Raw genomic sequence first — 20441 nt, 5'->3', positions numbered from 1 at the left:
ACTCTTAGTTATGGGACCTTGTCTTCTTTTCCTCTCATCTTTACCCCTCCCCTTCTAATATGCTTTCTCCTCGCCCCTTACAAGAGAGGTAATGTGGGATCCTATGAGAATGACTCTAGCTCAGGGTGTGAGGGGCATTGTTTCGGGGGGGGGGGGCTTTTCCTGCTGTGTTTATCAGACTGCGACTGAGCATTTATAAATAGCCCCTCTGGCACCTTTCACTTCTTGTTCTGTGGTTTGGGGACCGCTCTGTTTGAAACCGTCATCAGATGGAGCTGAGCAGGATAGAGAATGGCAAATGGTAGCAGCAGCAGCATCAAAGGAGTTTTTACCCCAGATGGGCCCAGCAGTGGCCAGAGACAGGGAAGGAAAAGGTCCTCAGCAATCACTAAGCAGGGCAAGGATGTGCACAATAGACACCAAAGCAATCAGACACCAATAGAAAGAATAAAAAGACTTAATTCCAAGAGCATTTTAGTAACCTGGCAATGGAAGTGCCAAACTGTCCAGTACAAAAAAAGCACCAAGCATTTCAACCCAGAGGCAAAATTTGGTAGTAGGAGAAAAGTAGCAATGAATCTGTTCCTCTCTAGTTGACTGGGGGGGCTGCGACTCCACCAACTACGTCATTGTATTCTTCCTTCACACTTCTTCAGCATGCCCACAATCCACTTTCTTTAAAGAAGAAATGGCATTTTTTTAAATCCTGCACCAGTGATACAGTTGGGCTTCCATGCCTGGATGGGATTCTCTGCATATTTTTAGTAGCTTAGACCAGCCCAGCGCAATTGTAATAATTTATGCAAAGCTCTGAGGCAGGAGAGTGGGGTCCATATTAGGTATCACATGCAATGCTGGGAGATAGCATGGCAGAATCCAAGTGTGTCACCTGCACTGCTGGGAGGCAGAACACAGGCTCCACATGTACCGGATGACAGGGTTTCCATTGCTGGGATACAGGATGGCAAGGTCCATGCATGTCATATGTACTCTTGGAGACGGGGTGTAGGATTGTATGCCTTTAGGCTCCACAGGGAGGGGAGATGACCTCCAGAAGCCTGAGTGCTACCAACTCGTATATCAGGAGTATTGGAAGGCTCAGACCCCCCCAGCCACAGGGGACCTGTTGAATACCCTGCGACATTTGAGGAGAGACGGGAAAAGAGAAAAATAGGGATACAGCTGCACAATAAAGCATTACCGAATCCTTTGAGAGCGCACATCTCGGTACACTGATATTTTAATGCTGGAGGTGTAATCACTGCAACCCACCTGCAGCAGCTGGAAAGACGCAAATTCAGAAGCTCTTATATCATATATGTTATTGTTCTATGTAAAAAACCCCAGTCTAATCTACCAGACCAGGGCAACCTTTTCGTTACTTGTAAACCGGACTGATTTGTATTGCATACAGGAATTCCGGTATATAAAAATTAAAAATAAATAAATAAATAAATAAATATCAGGAAGGTAAAATGTTAACCAGAAATAAGCCTGCAGAAGCTCCTGGTGGAGTTCCTAATTCAAGTCTCTAATGGCATCACATTCTAAAGTTAGCAACAACAAAAAAAAAAAACCCCAGGAGAAAATGGGGAAATCTGTAAAGCATATAATGTATAAACAATCTTAGGATCGCTTTCCTGTCTGAACATATGTGCCTGCTCCTTCACCTGGCCCTGCCAGACCCATAAAATTAAATTTATCCTTTTCCTCTAAGTAGTGTAGGGGGGTTTGGGGATCTGTTCAGCTGGGGCCCATTTCTAGGGACTCCTTCCTCCTCAGTTACCCCTCAGAGCAGTCTCTAACCCTATGTTACATGGACACGCCCCTGGATCCTGGAACTATGGCATGAATTTAGATGGCCAGTGCACACTAAGTTGTACCAGTTTTCAAAGGGAAAATACACGTGTGCTTTTCCTTTCCACCTGCTAAATTGTGCACAGAAATATTTCAGAAAATTGTATGCACCTACTTTTGCATTTTCAAAATTATCTGCATAAGTGCAATCCCCACCTCCCCCCCCCCGGAACCTCCCCCCCCCCCCCCATGCTCAATCCAGGTAAACATATGCCCAAGCTTGGCATACACGCATATGTTTACCCACATGGTATTTCTATTTATTTTATTTATTTATTTAACAGTTTTTATATACCGACGTTCAATAGTGATATCACATCGGTTTACAATAAACAGAGAACTACACTAAATTAGTGCTTGACAGGGAACGGGAACAAATCAATAACCAAAGATCAATAACAAAAGTAATACTAAATAGGCTGTAATTAAATATAATAATGAAATGTAATACAAAATAGGCTATATATATATACACAATTACAAGATGACTAGGGCTAAGTTACCTATTAGTTACGATGACTAAGACTAAGTTACATGGCATAAGTTACATGGGGGGGAGAGGTTCCTGGGGGAGGGAGGTGGGGATTGCACTTATGCAGATAATTTTGAAAATGCAAAAGTAGGTGCATACAATTTTCTGAAATATTTCTGTGCACAATTTAGCAGGTGGAAAGGAAAAGCACACGTGTATTTTCCCTTTGAAAACTGGTATAACTTAGCGTGCATTGGCCATCTAAATTCATGCAGGATAGTAGGCAGGCAAATTTGTAAAAGGCCATTTCCATGTGTAAAAAACTGTTTTGCCTACAGAGGTCCCTTTGAAAATTGCCCTCTGTATGCATGTGTGTAATGCTTGTTTGGCTTTCATGGCAGACTTAGTCATATGACATAGATTAGCTTGGGTCTCTCTACAGATGGACTGCAGCGGAGCGTGTAAACAAGCAACAGGCCTTGTAAACAGAGGAAGAGTAGTGCTGAAATGTGGTTAAAAAAAAAAATCAGAAAATGCAAACTCCGTTGTGGCAAACTAGGGAGCAGTATTTCCTCTAAGTCTGTGTCGTGTTTATGTCTGCTCTGTCTGGCAGCTTCCTCTGGGCAGAAGTCCCTCTGTCCCGCACATTTCTTGCAATGCACACATGCGCACATGGAGGTACCCACAAAGTCAAGGAACTGCACACCAGAGTGAGATTTTAGGTGCATAGATTTATGCATATGGGACTCCCAGATGTCAAGCTGACTGCATTCAGTTTCAGAGCCATGCCTCTGAACTGCCCACACTTTTTGACATCTAAAGTTAGCCAACTATCATTACCCAGATAATGAACTCATGCCTTTGAAAGTGTCTAACTGCTGTACAGACCTTTGAGAATTCCCCCCTAGGTGTAGCTTGCCTTGATGGTAAGAAAAGTAATTCTTTGTGATTTCATATTTACATGAAAAGAGATGTACATGACTGGGGGCACGCGATGAAGTTAGCAAGTAGCTCATTTAAAACAAATCGGAGAAAATTCTCTTTCACTCAATACATAATTAAACTCTGGAATTGATTGCCAGAGAGTGTGGTTATGGCAGTTAATGTAACTGGGTTTAAAAAAAGTTTGGATAAGGTTCTTATGATTCAAAACCACCCTGAGTTGAAAATGCCCCCTTACAATGGTGTATATATATATATATATATATATATACAGTGCCATATTGCCTCTCCTACAGTTCTCTCTTTCTCCTTTCTCCCCCCCCCCCCCAACTATATATGGTAGTTCAACAGCCTTGAACATCTCTAAAACTTAAGATCTCCAGACTTGCTCCTCATCAGGGCTAACAGTAAAGTTATGTGGACAACACACAGATGTGCACCATGGTCGGCTTTTCTAAAATTTGGAATTATGTGCACAACTCTTGGCTCCGCCCCCTTTCCGTCTCTTGCTCTTGACGCATGCACAGGGATGTATGCGCATACTTCGCAGCTTCTTAAAATTTGTGTTGCTCGCGCGCGGCCCACATACGCATGTCTGGGGCCATTTTTTGCGCAAGCAAAACGTTTTCAAAATCTGCCTGAAAGCCAGTTAGCTTGAAACACTACCTTTAGGGAATATGCCTCTAAAACTGTAATGCCTTACTTACACACTTAGGAAATAGCTGATGTGTTATTGTTGCTTTAATTTTAGGATTTCCTCTGGGCGCTACATATGTGACTGCACACTAAATCCCCTCCTCCTCCTGCTGCTGCCCCAGTGGAGGTTTTCTGCCAAGGCTTTCCAGGTCACTGACCTGGGAATGTTTGTTTGGTTTTTTTTTTTTTGCTTGCTTCCTCCTTCTCATTCCAATTGGAGCGGAAGGTGGGGGCTGCCACTGGCCCTGATCCAGCACTTTTTTGGGGGGAACATAGGAACGTGACAGCAGGAAAAGACCATACAGGCTATCTAGACTGTCCATCGACACCAACTGGTTCAGGTTTACAGTCCCTACTGCTTCATCTGAGATCCCCTGTGCTTATCCCATGCTCTATTGAAATCAGAGGCTGTTCTCTTCTCCACCCTCATCATGGAGAGGCCGTTCCATGCATCCGCCACCCTCTCTGTAAAGAAATATTTCCTTAGATTACTCCAGAGTCTACCCTCTTTCACCCTCATCCCATGAGCCTCCCCGCCCTTCATTCCAGAGCCTCCTTTCTATTGAAAGAGACTCGCCTCTAGCGCATGGAGACCTTGGAGAAAATTACCATTAGCCTCCACCCCTCCCTCCCAAGACACATATACCCGGTCTATCAGGAGGTTTCTGCAGGAGAGGAGCTCCCCTGATAGGCTTAGCAGGGAATCAGAGGGAAGCCGAGCAAAATAAAACCCTTAAATTACGGAAACAAATATCTTTTTCATCAGAAGTCATTTTCTCCTTCTAAGAGTCTGCAAATAAGGCTACATAATTGCTCCCCAGAGGAAGCATTTGATCTCTGATTATTTTAGGATTCAGCAGGGATGGGAGCTCCTTTAACTTCCAAATGCAGGCCTTCACAGCCTAAGCTGGGAACACCTCTTTTTAGACTTAGTGCACAATTTAAAATATTCACTTGGAATGCAAAAACTGGAGATGTGAACTGTGTGCCTGCTGTAGTGCTTGTGTCGAACTGGAGGAGTGTGATGCACTGCTCTGCTTGCCTGAACTTTCCCATAGCACATTCCTTGTGCTCAATCTCTCTCTCTCTCTCTCTCTCTCCATTCATATTTGAAGGGTGAGCACTGTCACACCAGCAGCCCAAAGAGCACCCGAATCTCACCTGGAACGGGTAAGGAAATCTCTCAATAATAGAGATCTGTTCCATTTCATTTGCGCCATCCCCTTTCCGCTGTAACAAGAGAGGAACGAAATAAGGGAATTATTGAACATAGATCTGCAGCTAGTGGTTTTAAACTTTCACTGTATTGTAGCTACGGTATTAATCATTACATCACTGCAAGTCTGCCAAGTTTCATGATGATTTTGAAAGAGTGCTAGATTTTGATCCATCAGTCAAAGGCATCCTCAGGAATTGTAAGCTTGATTGCTTAACAGGAAAATAAAACATGCAGAGAAGCCCTCTCCAACCGGTGGTCAAAGTATAATCCATATAACTGGAGTGTGGTGCAAGCAGTCAGCAGGTGAACTTTCAGCCATGCAGGCAGGGCCTGGAGTACGCTGCATGCAGTCAGACTCTAGGATAATTGCCTTCCTGTGCAAAAACTGAAATTGGCACGTTGACACCTCCCCCCTTGGGTGAAAAATATCAGCTTCACTCATGCCGCCTGCAGCCTCCACTTTGATCATTCATCCTCCTCTCCTTGCTCTCAGCCTTCATCCCTGCCTCCCCCTCTCCTTCCATCTTCCTCTCTTCACGCTTACCTTCCTTTCCTGCCTGTCTTCTTCAATCTCTCTGCTCCCAACGCTTTCCATCCTCCCTCCTTGCTTTTACCTTCCATAGCTGACCCACCCCTTCCACCTCTGCCCCCACCTCTTCTTCCATCCCCCTCCTCGCTCTTATCTCCCATCCCTTCCCTAGCCCAGCCCGCAAAAGGAGAGCAGCACTGGGGACCTGGCACTTCTGCCACCAGCATCTCTATCTCATATGGTTCAAATAGTACCGCACAGGCGAGAGAGAGAGAGAGACGCCAATGGCAGTAAACAGCATTCAGAAGTTCCGGGTCCCCACTGCTACTGCTGCTGCTGCTGTCTTTTCAGCGGAGGCCACAGATGCAGCATTTCGACCCTGTGGGCTGCGGGGGAAGGAGCAGCACTCAGCAGCAATTCTTCTTCACCCTCCTCTTCTTTGGCCAAGAAGCCACATCAAGAGGGGGCAGAGGTGCTCCCCCGCCCCCCCGATGCTTGGCGCCTCGTGTGATCTCACAGGTTGCACACTCCAAAAATCGGCCCTGCAGTCAGTGGCTGAACTGTGACTTGTGTTATTGAGGACTGGTCCGTGAGCCATGTAACCAGGGGCTGGACTGTGCTGTACAGGCTGGGGACTGGAGTAACTTCATGTAGGGAAATAGATGATGCGAACTGTATGGTGGGAAGTAATATGCTTACATTGGATGATATTGTGAAATTAAGATGTCAATTTTCAGCACGTTTGACCAGCTAAGTCTATACTGCAATACATTAGCATATTTGTGCTGTGTTTTTGTGAAATGGAGTTCATACTGTATTATACGTTGAGCTAGCATATTGTTTATGTTGGATTATGTAGGAAAATGGAGTGTGTTGGGGTATGTGGATTCTTTGTAGACTGTGGCACCCTTTGATTGAGCTAATAAAAGCATAAACATAAGATATTGCAGCGCATCAAGACCACACTGGTTCCTTCTTCAGAAGTGTCAAAACATATCACAACTTAGAAAGGAATCCAGTTTTCTCCAGGACCAGAATGGCTACTAGAAGAATTCTGCCCCTTTGGGTCAAATGGAAGACTGGTGAAATGGGCAGCACTGCAGCCTACAGAGAATTAGATGAATTAGCACACGGATGAAACTTCAACCACCTTTTTTTTTTTGCCACCAAAAAAAAGGTTTGGATAAGTTCTTGGAGGAGAAGTCCATTAATGGCTATTAATCAAGTTTACTTAGGGAATAGCCACTGCTATTAATTGCATCAGTAGCATGGGATCTTCTTAGTGTTTGGATAATTGCCAGGTTCTGGTGACCTGGTTTGGCCTCTGTTGGAAACAGGATGCTGGGCTTGATGGACCCTTGGTCTGACCCAGCATGGCAATTTCTTATGTTCTTATGTTCTTATGTTCTTACCATGTGCCAAATATGTGCTGTGCAATTTTGTGCAGTCTGCTCTGTGAAATGGAACTGTAATGAATCATGGAGTGTGCTCACACTGGATTGGATTATCTGGGGAACTGGAGTGTGGCGGTACTGAATTAGATTGTGACCTTTGGTTAGGAGTATGGCTTCCTTTGTAGCTGCCCATGGTTTAACGTGGCTTCGTAACTGATCAGCACTTTCGATTTCCAAGGCAAAGTGGAACAAATGTTCTTCTAGGGAAATCTTTCTGGAGAAGGTTTAGAAAAGCCGATGAAAACACTGGGGGAAGCAAAAGTCCCCAGATTGCCCAAGGAGAGGCTTAAGAGGATGTTGCAGCCAGCTCTGGCTTGGAACCGCTTTGGAGATTCCAAGTGTGTGAAACCTGGGAGGTAGGCACATGGCCAACGTTATAGACCCGTTAGTAGATTCCAGTGCTTTAGGAATTCCAAGAAAAGAGGTAAGGATGGAGTCTCGGGGCACTCCAGAAGTTCTCGGGCATTCCAGTGAAGGTGTGGGAGGCCAAGCGCAAAGACTCAGCCTTTTACCAGAAATGGGTCGACATTACTTCGGCTCACTGGGTCTTAGGCATCATAAGTGACTGCTACGCTGTGAAGTGTTCCCAACCTTTTTTCAGATGCTTTTTCATTTTTCCTTATCGATCTCTTCATAAGGAGAAGTCATATGGATGACATTTTTGTGACTGCTGCCAATAAGGGCGGTGGTTCTGGTCCTATATTCTCAGTACTCAATTTACTTTGTGATACAAAAAAAAAGGGGGGATAGCTTTCACTCTATTCTGGACATGAAGCAGCTCAACAAGACTCTGCAAATGTTCCACTTCAGACTCTGAAGTCAGTTATGTGACAGCACAACAAGGAGAATTCTTAATGTCATTAGGTCAGGGTGGAGGAGTACCTGCATATCCCAATAAAAGAAGGTAATCAGAAATATCTTCACCTTGCGGTGATGGTGGGGACACGTTCAATGTCAGGCTTTCTCCTTTTGGGTTGGCCACGGCTCCAAGATCTTTTTTTCCAAGGTGATGATTGTGGTGGTGACCCCGCACAGAGAAGGTATTTGGGTGCACCCATATCTGGACGATAGTTATATCTGACAGAAGTTGGCCCAGGAAAGCGAATCTGCAATGGTGTTATGGTTTCACCTGCTACGCAGTCTCCCCTCCACCCCCAGCAAGCCCCACTCCCAGCTGCCCAAGTCACCACATCCCCGATCACCTGATGTCTCAGCCAGAGGACTATTTAACTCAGCCTGGTAGCTTACCCAGGCCTTCCGACTTGCCTTGTGACTTACCCAGGCCTCCTCTCTTGCTTTGTGGCAATTCTGGGCCACCTGCTATATTCTATAGCCTGCCTTGGCTTTTTGCCTTGCTCTGTGGCCTATCTTAGCCTCCTGCTGTACACTGTAGCCTACTTTGGTTCCCTATCTTGCTCTATAGCCTTCCAGGCTTCCTTGCCTTGTTCTGCAGCTTTCTAGGCTCTTCTGCCTTGCTCAGTAGCCTTCTGGGCCTACCTATCCTGCCTTGCAGCCTCCGAGTCTACTAAAGTTATCTTGCCCAGTCCCATGCCTTGTTGGGCTTTCTTGTTTCCTCTGTTGCCTATCTGGTCCTGTCCTTGTCCAGTACAGTCATGTCTATTTCCCAGGCCTTGCCCGTCCAGTTCAGTCACGTCTATTTCCCAGGCCTTGCCCTTGTCCTTGGTTCGAACCCAGCCAGTACCTGGGTTAGGCGCCCCAGCCCCCAGAGAGTGTGGCCAGGTCCCCTCACCTGCTCAGGCAAGAGGCCCGTTCCGGCTTCCCTCTTTGTTGCCGCCATTCATTGCGGTCCGCTGCCGTTGTGGCCTGCTCGCAGTGCTCCTGACACCACTGAAGCTGGAATAATCCTTGGGCCCCCAGGCACACGCACGCGTGCCTTGGCCAGATTTAAAGGGCCAGTGGCGGGAAAGTTCCCCGCGGCCTGGAATGATGATGCCAGACAAGGCAGGTATAAATACCCTGCCCTGCCGCCTCCTATTTGCCTCAGCAACAGGTCTAGCTCCTTGAGAGTGTGTGTTGTCTTCATCTTGATCCTGGCTTCGCCTGCTGTTCTCCTGCCTCCTGTCCCGGATCCTGCTCCTGCTCCAGTTCCAGGTCCTGTTCCTGCTCCCGTCTGCCCAAGTCCTCCTCCAGCCTCTTCCTCGCCCCCCACTTCCTTGGATTGATCTTCTGGCTCCGACCCAGCTTGTTCTCTGGATTCCGCTTGTCCGCTGCCTGCCCAGATCTTCTGCCTGGTTCATTGTTTCTGCTTGTCTGCTGCCTGCCCTGATCTTCTGCCTGGTTCATCATCTCTGCTTGTCCGCTGCCTGCCCTGACCTCGGCCTGGCCTCCGTTCCTCCTAGCCTGCTGTCTGCCTCGACCCTTGGTATGTCTAATGTGTCTTCTGCCTGCTGTCCTCTGGTTCGTCACCTACAGAAGCCCGCACCTAAGTCCTGCTGGCCCCGGCACCCAAGGGCTCAACCTGCGGGGAACATGCACTAGTATAGGTGAAGGTCCTGTTGGGTCTTCTCTCTCCGAACCGCCTCCTGATGACAAGGACCACCACGGGCCTTCCTTTGGTGGTAGCAACAACCTCATCTCAGCTCAAGGGTCCACCTTCCTTACAACCTGTATCCAGTTTCCAGCCAGTGCCTGTATCCAGCTACCAGTCATGATGTTCGCCAGAAAGAAAGTCCCAACGGCCACCCAGAACCCAAGGACTCAATCTGCAGGGAAGGGGATGGTTAGGCAGAAGACCAGCTCCAGTCCTGCCCTGCAGTGCTGTACCACTTCTACAGGAGTACTCCCTGACTCCAGCCTTACAGGCCGTGACAAATGGCTAGAGTGATGCTGTTATTGCAGGTTCTATCCTAGGTTTTCGTTTTCAACAAGAGCATCTTGCTTCCCTCTTAATCCCTATCCTGTGGGTAAAGTTTGACAACATGGAAAGCCAGGTCAGGTTGATGGACATAAAAATCTGAAAGTTGCAGGGCCAAATGTATTTTTTTATTGCGGATTCAAAGATCTATGGTGTGTATTTATCATCAGGTTTTGGGTTCCATGGCATCTGACTTGAATTTAGTGCCTTGGGCAAGGGCACACATGAAACCCTTGCAGAGGGACTTGTTCTCGAAGTGGTCTCCTCAGTTCCAGATGTATTTCATGAGAACTCCCTCTGATGACATAAGCCAGAGAGAGTTTTGTTTTAGTAGCTAGTATAACAGTGGGAATAGATTTTGAATTATGAATCTCCTATTTGGATAATGGTGAACTCAGATGCCAGTCTCTAGGATGGAGGTGCTTGCTGTATAGTAGTTCAAGGCACTTGGAATATGGAAGAAGCCAAGTAGTCCATCAATCAGTTGAAAACCTGAGTTTGCTCCTTTTAGTTTGCTTCTGTTCTTCAGGGTCAGGTGGACAGGATCTTGTTATACAATGTTACTGTAGTTGCATATGTGATCCCCTGAGGCAAGATCCGGGTGTTAGCATGTGGCTGAAGAAGTAGGTATGCGGTTAGTCTGAAGGAAGAGGCAAGAAAAAGAGTTCTCCACTGCTCTTATAGCAGGAGTAGAGAATGTACAATTGGACTTCCTCAGTTGCAATAGGCTGAACCTTGGAGGATAAAGTCTGTCCCAGGAGACATTCTCCCAGATTGTGTCCAAATGGGGAGAACTAGTGATGGACTTGTTGGCGGCGAGCAGAAATGCATGGGTGTGAAGATTTTTCATCCAAAGAAGAGTAAGAGGTTCATCCGATTTGGATGCCCTGATTCAAGACTGGTCAGTTCAGGATTCCCTCTGTGGCTTCTGGTGGATAGATTTTCAGGCATCAGGGTCTTGTGATACTGACAGTTCCCAAATGGCCAAGTCATCCTTAATATATGGATCTAGTGAGGATACTGGATGGGATCCGCTATTATTGCCTCAGAACAGGGGTGTACTGTTCAGGGGCCGGCACTGCATGGGGATCAGTCTTGGTTTTGTCTATCAACTTCGCCCTTGAAAGGGGTTATTTGTCAGAGAAGAGATATTCTCAAAAGGCTGCAAATACCCTGTTGTAGGCCCAGAAAGATTTCTCATCCTTGGCATATGTGAGAGTCTGGAGGTTTTTGAGGATTGGTGCTCAATTAAAGGAGTTAGAAGAGCTTCAATGCCGGTTATCTTAGAATTCCTGCAGGAGTAACTGGATAAGGGTTGGCCCTTAACTCCTTAAAGTGCAGGTAAAGGTTATTGTCTATTTCAGAGGCCAGTTGATGGACAAACTTTTGTTGTCTCATCTGAATGTGTCTTTTTTTCCTCAGGAAGTAAAGCATACTAGGCCTTCTGTAAGAGAATCAGTACCTCCCTGGAATAGGAATTTGGTCTTGTCATACCTGGCTGGTCATCCTTTCGAGCCGCTGAGATGCAACTCTTAAGCTGCTTACTCTTAAGGTGGTGTTTTATGGTAGCAATCAGTTCCACCAGATGAATTTCAGAGCTGCAGTCTATTGTGTAGAAACCTTTTTTTGGGGTTCTTTAGATAAGGCAGAGTAGATTCACATTGTTCCTTTTTAATTTCCTAAGATAGTTTCATATTTTTTCATCTTAACCAGATGGTATGTCTTCATTTCTTTCAAAAGGACTTAGGTGGAGAAGAGTAAACTTAATTTTGTCATTTAGATGTTAGGAGAATTCTTCTGCTGTAATTAAAGGTCACTAATAATTCAATAACCTTGGAGTATCATTTGTTCATTTTAATGGTTCTAGAAGGGTCGGAACAGCTTCAAAGGTGTTGATAACTCATAAGAGTAATGAAGTCTTAATGAAGGTTTACATATCCAAGGGATTGCCGCTTCCCATGAAATTGAGGATGTACTCTACCAGGGCACAGGCAGCTTCGTGGGTAGAACTTTGCTTGGTATCACCATTGGAAATTTGTAGAGTGGTGACCTGGTCTTCTTTGCATACTTATTCAAAGAACTGCTGTCTTAATCTTCGAGCCAAGGAAGTGTCTTGAGAGTGGTCTTGGCAGTGTCCAACCCAATAAGGGATAGCTTAGGTACAAACTATGCATCTGGACTGGTCTGGCTGGATGAAAAGGAAGGATAAATTAGTTCTTACCTGATAATTCTTTCCTTGAGTCCAGACAGACCAGTCTGCAACCCTCCTTATTCTGCCAAGTGTATTCTTATTCTTTTTTTTAGAATAACTGCTTGTATGTGCTTGTGGTGCTGTGGATGTTAAGGTATGCTGGTTATGTCTGTTCCATATCTTGTTTCTGTTGCTTGTTTCTCCTTTGGAAGCCTTCTAGTTTTTGCTTGGGAGTATGTGTGAGGAAAAGTTTAATGTATTGAAAATATTTATCTTAGCTTGTTACATAAAATATTGACAGGTTGAGGTCAGAATGGGAGCCTATAAGGGATGATGTCAGCAAACTTGTTTGTCTCTGGTTGGGAGTCATAACCCATGCATCTGAACTGGTCTGGCTAGATTCAAGGAAAGAAAATTATCAGGTAAAAACTAATTTCTCCATATCGAAATCTGAAATCTAACCACAAGAAACATATGTTTTATCATATAAACAGAAGGAACTGATGTGAACACAGCTTCTCCCAGGACAAGCAGGTCTATCTAAGACAGAATCAAATTCCTCCCAACTACTGGTGGGACCAGCCATGGGTACAAATGTAGCAACCCCAATTCAAGGAGAACTAAGAACATTTTTTTTTATCTAAACAAGAAATTCAAACAGGATGAAAAGTCCATGCATACAATGAGCTAAAACCAGAACCGGAGCAACATGTCCTGAAAGAATGGAGCCCACTGGTAACCCTAATTGTGACACAACCTAGGGCAGGGCATCCAAAACCTGTCCTGGGGACCCGATTATTATTATTATTTATTTGATTTGATTGACCATCATTCAGTTTATAAACTATCATATCCTGGTTATCCCATAGCCAGTAGGGTTTTCAGGATATCCACAATGATTATGCATAAACCCAAATTTGCATGTATTGGCAACCCAATATGTACAAATGTATCTCCTGTGCACTCACATGAAAACCTGACCGGCTGTGGGACGTCCTTGGCTAGGGGTGAAGATATTTTTGAGGATTTGGAAGAGGGAAGGTGAAAGCATTTCAGCAAAATGTTCTCTCCTTCTCACCTGGATCTGTCTCTCGGGGGGAGGGTTCTCTTCTGGGATGACTGTTTCCACGCAGGTGATTTTCTCGGTGTCCACGGACCCTTTCTTACTGCCCTTTCGCTACAGAACAGAAAGAAGAGGAAAAAAAAGATGTTAGGAAGACTAAAGAGGGAAGTGTGCCCAGTGCTCATCCATTGCCACACACCACAGATTATTCTGCATGGAAATCTTGCTTGGAAAATCAAATAAACTGGCGTGCAAAACTAGTTTCAAAAAACCTCACTTAAAAAAAAAAAAGGGAGGGTGAGGGGATTGGAAAGCCTGAACCCCCCTAGCATAGATGTAAGTAAATGAGATCCGGAGAGCAAGGAGCTGTCATTGACAGAGGCTGCCCCTATAACGTGGAATTTACTGCTTCGTTTTTCTCTTACATTCCCAGTAGAGACTGGAGTTTAAAGCCCTTTTTTCAGAGTGGCAGATCTGGCTTCTTGGGACAGCAAACAGGCTCTAGTCTAGCCCAATGTTTCGTGTGTGATGCAAGATAGGTGGAATCAAAGAAGCCACGGCATTAGGGGCAGGGTTAACTCTAAATAAATTATTAGTTTATCCAGCTGTGATTTAGCTGGATAAGAAAAAAAAAAAAAAAAAGGAGGTGGGGTTCCTGGGGACAGGCTAACTTACCCAGTATTGCTAGGTGTCTGGTAAAACTTTAGGACTGCTCCCGGGGGCATGGCTGGGTACCTCAAAGATCTGGGGCATGGGCCCATAGCTCCTTCCTTTCCTCTCCACCCAACCGGCTTCCCAAGGTTGTCCACTTTTCCACAGAACTGGACACTTGAGGACTCTTGAGGACCGGGTTGGGGGGGTGGGTGGGGGGAGAGACTTGACTATCTGATCCTCCCCTCATCTGCATAAATTTGCCACCACTGCCCTTGAACCAGCCTTCTCTCTCTCTCTCGTCCCTTTTGGCATCCCTAGGACAGTAACAATGACCAATCTTACAATGGATAGAGCCAACGGGGCCATCAATGAGGAGTGATGCACTCGTGATTCAACACAGAACAACCTGCGAATGACGGTGATTGGACTAAAGTAAGTTGGGAGGAGATTATAAAATAGCAGAAAAAAATCCCCTAGGCAGTTGTGAATGATAGTTCATGGTGCCAGAGATCCCAGTTCTAATTCTGATTGCGCTAGAAGCTCAAAGGAGCAGGAAGAAACTTCTGGATCAGTAGAAAAGTGTAGGAACACCAGAGATCAGTGTGGACCCCAGTCTGTGGTAAAGAGTGAAATGCGCTTTTCCCACTCCCCACCAATAGGTCTTGGAAATTATTCCCTCTCTCCCCCAACAGATAAGAAGTCTGATGCCCATCTCACGTTAAAACATGAGCCAGGGCTACAGATATACATTGAAAAATTATAGCAAAGAATAAAAAAGACAACTCAACATGCAGCTGAAATGTTCCATGAAGCATATAATTTGGTTTCTTACTATCTCGGCATGCTGGCTCATATTTCTGTGGACTAAAAACCAGCTAGATTTTTAATAATAAGCAGAAAAAAAAAGAGGCTTGATCAATCAAACAGGCTAATTCTTATGTTCTATTGCATGCATGGATTTGTAGTTCTAAGAACATAAGAACATAAGAAATTGCCATACTGGGTCAGACCAAGGATCCATCAAGCCCAGCATCCTGTCTCCAACAGTGACCGATCCAGGTTACAAATACCTGGCAAGTTCCCAAAAACTAAGTATATCCCATGCCACTGATGCTAATAATAGCAGTGGCTATTTTCTAAGTCAACTTAATAGCAGGTAATGGACTTCTTATCCAAGAACTTATCCAAACCTTTTTGAAACCCAGCTATACTAATGTACTAACTACATCCTCTGGCAACAAATTCCAGAGCTTAATTGTGCATTGAATGAAAAAGAACTTTCTCCGATTAGTTTTAAATGTGCCACATGCTAACTTCATGGAGTGCCCCCTAGTCCTTCTATTATCCGAAAGAGTAAATATTCGATTCACATCTACCCGTTCTAGACCTCTCATGATTTTAAACACCTCTATCATATCTCCCCTCAGCCATCTCTTCTCCAAGCTGAACAGTCCTAACCTCTTTAGTCTTTCCTCATAGGGGAGCTGTTCCATCCCCTTTATCATTTTGGTCGCCCTTCTCTGTACCTTCTCCATCGCAACAATATCTTTTTTGAGATGCAGCGACCAGAACTGTACACAGTATTCAAGATGCGGTCTCACCATGGAGCGATACAGAGGCATTATGACATTTCCCATTTTATTCACCATTCCCTTTCTAATAATTCCCAACATTCTGTTTGCTTTTTTGACTGCCACAGCACACTGAGCTGACGATTTCAATGTGTTATCCACTATGACGCCTAGATCTCTTTCCTGGGTGGTAGCTCCTAATATGGAACCTAACATCGTGTAACTACAGCATAGGTTATTTATTTATTTTATTTATTTATTTGAAAGCTTTTCTATACCGTTGTTTAGTAATACCATCACAACGGTTTACACATTGAACAATACGAAATGCAAAATACACAAATTCATTATAATAAAATATTAAAATTTGTCAGATAAGTGCTAAAAAACTATTTTTCCCTATATGTATCACCTTGCACTTATCCATATTAAATTTCATCTGCCATTTAGATGCCCAATTTTCCAGCCTCACAAGGTCCTCCTGCAATTTATCACAATCTGATTATGATTTAACTATCATCTGCAAATTTGATTACTTCACTCGTTGTATTCCTTTCCAGATCATTTATAAATATATCGAAAAGCACAGGTCCAGTACAGATCCCTGAGGCACTCCACTGCCCATCCCCTCCACTGAGAAAATTGTCAATTTAATCCTACTCTCTGTTTCCTGGGTTTTATAACCAGTTTGTAATCCATGAAAGGACATTGCCACCCATCCCATAATTTTTTATTTTTCTTAGAAGCCTCTCTTGAGGAACTTTGTCAAATGCTTTCTGAAAATCCAAATACACTACATGTACTGGTTCACCTTTATCTACATGTTTATTAACCCCTTCAAAAAAAGTGAAGCAGATTTGTGAGGCAAGACTTGCCCTGGGTAAAGCCATGCTGACTTTGTTCCATTAAACCATGTCTTTCTATATGTTCTGTGATTTTGATCTTTAGAACACTTTCCACTATTTTTCCTGACACTGAAGTCAGGCTAACTGGTCTGTAGTTTCCCGGATCGCCCTTTTTAAATATTGGGGTTACATTAACCACCCTCCAGCCTTCAGGTGCAATGGATGATTTTAATGATAGATTACAAATTTTTACTAATAGGTCTGAAATTTCATTTTTGAGTTCCTTCAGAATGTTACGACTGTCGCTGCCCGACGTCTCCACTCTGCCCTCCTTACCTCTCTGGCAACTCCTCCCGCGGTTGACGGACTTTTGGCTGCCTCGGCATTTGCATGCCGTCCTCTCCGGCATCCCCGGTCCGGCTTGGGCGCTGCCTCCCGCCATGCTGTCCAGCTGCTTTAGGGCGTGCGCACCGCCCTGCTTCAACTACTTTCTTTGGCACAAACCTCAGGGGCGTCCCCCTGTGATGATGTCTCGCATCCCGGATACAAAAAGCCTACACTACTGCTAGCTAATCCAGTTAGTAGGGTCAGGTATTCGTACTGGTGAACTCCTCACGGATGGGATTCGCTCTCTGTACCTAGCTACTCTGCCTCTCCATTATTGGACTTACTCTATTTTGGGGTACCCGCTCCTCGGGGGCCTCTCTCTTCTCTTTCAGGTCGCTGTCTGGAACCGGTACTCGCTCCTCGAGGGCCCATGTTCCCGGACTTGCTGCCTGGACTTCACTTCTGCCTGGAAGATACCGCTGCCTACACCATCAGTGAGTTTCCATCTACTTCTCTCAGAGCTGTTCCCTGGAACCTGGTACTCGCTCCGAGGGCCTGCCTTTACTTCAGCTCCTGTGTTCCCTTCCGAGAGAAACAGCTGTGTGAGTACTCAGCCAACGAGGCTCTATTCCAGAACCCTGCATATACTTCATTGTACTCACTATCTCAGTTTCTCTTCACTACAGCACAGCCATTGTGGGATCGCTGTTCCAGAGCCCTGAGGGACTACAAGCCCAGCCAGGCTTCATCTCTGCTCACTACTGCCACCTCTGGTGGCTCCTCAAAATTGTTAATAAAAGATCTATCTGTGTTGTGTGTCCTAAGCTGAGCCTGACCTGTGGCCCCTCACGGGACTTCCCCCTGTGGGCGTGGTCAGCAGCCACAGTGTCCAAGGGTCCACCCAAAACCTTACAAACAATAACACAGAACCCTGGGGTGTATACCATCCGGTCCAGGTGATTTACTACTCTTCAGTTTGTCAGTCAGGCCTACCACGTCTTCTAGGTTCACTGTGATTTGGTTCAGTCCATCTGAATCATTACCCATGAAAACCTTCTCCGGAATGGGTATCTCCCCAACATCCTCTTCAGTAAACACTGAAGCAAAGAAATCGTTTAATCTTTCCACAATGGCCTTATCTTCTCTAAGTGCCCCTTTAACCCCTCGATCATTTAATGGTCCAACTGACTCCCTCTCAGGCTTTCTGCTTTGGAAATATTTTTAAAAGTTTTTACTATGAGTTTTTGCCTCTATGGCCAACTTCTTTTCAAATTCTCTCTTAGCCTGTCTTATCAATGTCTTACATTTAACTTGCCAACGCTTATGCTTTATCCTATTTTCTTCTGTTGGATCCTTCTTCCAATTTTTGAATGAAGATCTTTTGGCTAAAATAGCCTCTTTCACCTCACCTTTTAACCATGCTGGTCATCGTTTTGCCTTCCTTCCACCTTCTTAATGTGTAGAATACATCTGGACTGTGCTTCTAGGATGGTATTTTTTAACAATGTCCACGCCTCTTGCACACTTTTTACCTTTGTAGCTGCTCCTTTCAGTTTTTTTTTCTGAGTTTCTAAAAGTCATACAGGCGGGTGGGACTCTACTTCTAGGGGCAATCTTCTTGTTTTTCTATTTATTACTAAAATCCTAGATAGCTTTATCATTGCTAACTTGTAATAAACTAAAAACATGTATCGGCAATTCATATTATATTCATTATAATAAACATATATTTTTAATTATTATTTCTGTCTCTTGGAGACAGATGTGATTCCTAGGATTGTGAGAAGGATAAGTTCTCCTCTCCACTGGAATGCTCCTTCATCAGGCACCAATTCAAAGCACAAGTCAAGGGGGAATCCATGATATTGATGCACTGGTGGTATCCTCGAAGCAGAGACCTCCATCGATGTACATTGGTTGGACTAAGTCTCCCAGAACTCCTGCCTAAAAACTCTAATAATGGTGGTTGCCTCCCTGGTGGAGCTACCAGAGACACTGTAGAATGTTCCTAAGCAAGTCCCTGAATGACCTGGGTCAGAGGCCTACTCCGACTACACAGGAGCACTGAAAACTCTAGGCACCTTTAGACGTTAGGATAAAGGCAAAAACACAGCATGAAGGCTGGGAAAAAATGACTAGGCTGCGCTGAGCACCCGGCCTCAACAGAAATAAAGGATAAGAAAAAAGAAAATCCCAAAATAAACAAAAGCCTACCTAAAGATACTGGAAGAGGAAAACCAGCCTGTGGAGCCCTGCATGAAAAAACAGCTCCTGCAGCTCCAGAAACTTTCACTGCAGTAGCTGTGAGAAAGAGAAGAACTGTGATTTGTGGACTCTTTGGAAAAGATGAGACTAAGGGGCTCTGCCTGGGAGATAGGGAGGTGGCTAGGGCCACACAAGCCTAACAGGGCGTGCGCAAAGCTTCTAAAAGCTTTGAAATCAAAGTTCCATCTGATGATGTCACCCACATGTGAGGACTGACATCCTACTTGTCCTTGGAAAAAACTGTTTTATTTGTGCTAAGCATGACTTTGTTCGCACATTTTCAGGTTAGCATGCATTTAGTAGCTCCTGCTGCATTAGCATACCATTAGCTTACTGCACTGGGAGTTACCTTTTTTAGCGCATCCAAGAAAATGTGTGCTGACCTTCAGAACACATTTTTTCACTCACATCTCATGACCTCAGGGCCTGAGGGAGGTGCCCGTACAGGTGAAAAAATAAACTATCCCAACTGCCATGGTGCAGTATCACGCCTCTCTCCCAGCACTTTTCTTCTGTTCCCCCTGCCCCCCCCCCACCCAGTGTTGCATTCTCTGTCATCCCCATCTCTTATCCCCAATCCTCCATCCTTTTCCCTTAGCTGCTCCCACCCCCCACAATCAGGCCGCACGTTTTTTGAATGCGTGCACATCCACCTCTCCTGGGTGCTCGATGCAAAACGCAAATGAGCTGCCACGCTAAAAGGGACACTCAATGGGTAATTTGTGTATCCCTAGCGCTCTGCATCGGGCGCCCAGGAGACGTGGCTGTGCATCTACAACAGCCTGGCCAGAGCTCCCCCCGGCAGAGCTGTTCCTGATTGGTCCTTTTCACTGACACTTGCAGGTTGTTCAGCAGCCAGCTATTTGCATGCCACTGACTCCACTAGCAACTGCTCATCTTGGACAGATGACAGAGGAGACCAGGGGCAAATACAACCCTTTTTTTTTTTGTCTCTGAAATGAGGAGATGACTTCCAGCTGCTGAGCTCCTGTGAGTGTGAAGTGAGTCAATGCTGAGTAAGCATCTGGAGTCTCTTATGCGCCTCCCTCCAGCCGAGGCTCACTGCAGTTTTCAGCCGGTCTCTCTTTAACAGGAAACAGAATTCTGAAAGACCCCACCTTGAGTCTAATGCCCTACGGTTTGTAGGGTGGGTTAGGCCAGCTGTGACTGCCAATATGTGGGTCTGACGTGCTATAACACTCTAGGAAAGCCTCTCAGCGTTTCCCGCACCACTAATTTTTCCACACCCTTGGGGTAATGACCACTTGCATTTTACCCATATAAAAACTTATGCAAATGAAATGAGGCCTGTGTTTTTCATGCAGAAGGTGGGCAGAACCTGGCCTGGATTTTTCTAGAAGTGTCTCCCGGGAGAGGGTTTGGTTTCACTGTGCACTATGCAGTGAGTAAAGGAGTGTTTCATCCCAGTAATACTGGGGAGGTCCATAAACCATGATATGGTGATGTCCCTGTACCCTGGA

General features: G+C 45.2%; 1 protein-coding gene across 5 annotated transcripts in view; it reads right to left on the bottom strand.

Moving 5' to 3' along the window:
• The window catches only part of BTK (Bruton tyrosine kinase), a 107823-nt gene that overhangs the window by 68564 nt on the left and 18818 nt on the right, over window positions 1-20441 (bottom strand). For all 5 annotated transcript variants that reach the window (XM_029607372.1, XM_029607374.1, XM_029607373.1 and 2 more), the window contains exons 3-4: window positions 13314-13412; window positions 5129-5197 (exon numbers count right to left, since the gene is read on the bottom strand). In XM_029607372.1, the coding sequence (XP_029463232.1) occupies window positions 5129-5197; window positions 13314-13412 (168 nt within the window). The remainder of the gene's footprint in view (window positions 1-5128; window positions 5198-13313; window positions 13413-20441) is intronic.

This window comes from Rhinatrema bivittatum, chromosome 6, assembly GCF_901001135.1.
Source record: "Rhinatrema bivittatum chromosome 6, aRhiBiv1.1, whole genome shotgun sequence".
NCBI lineage: Eukaryota > Metazoa > Chordata > Amphibia > Gymnophiona > Rhinatrematidae > Rhinatrema > Rhinatrema bivittatum.
This window is presented reverse-complemented; position numbering and strand designations above follow the sequence as displayed.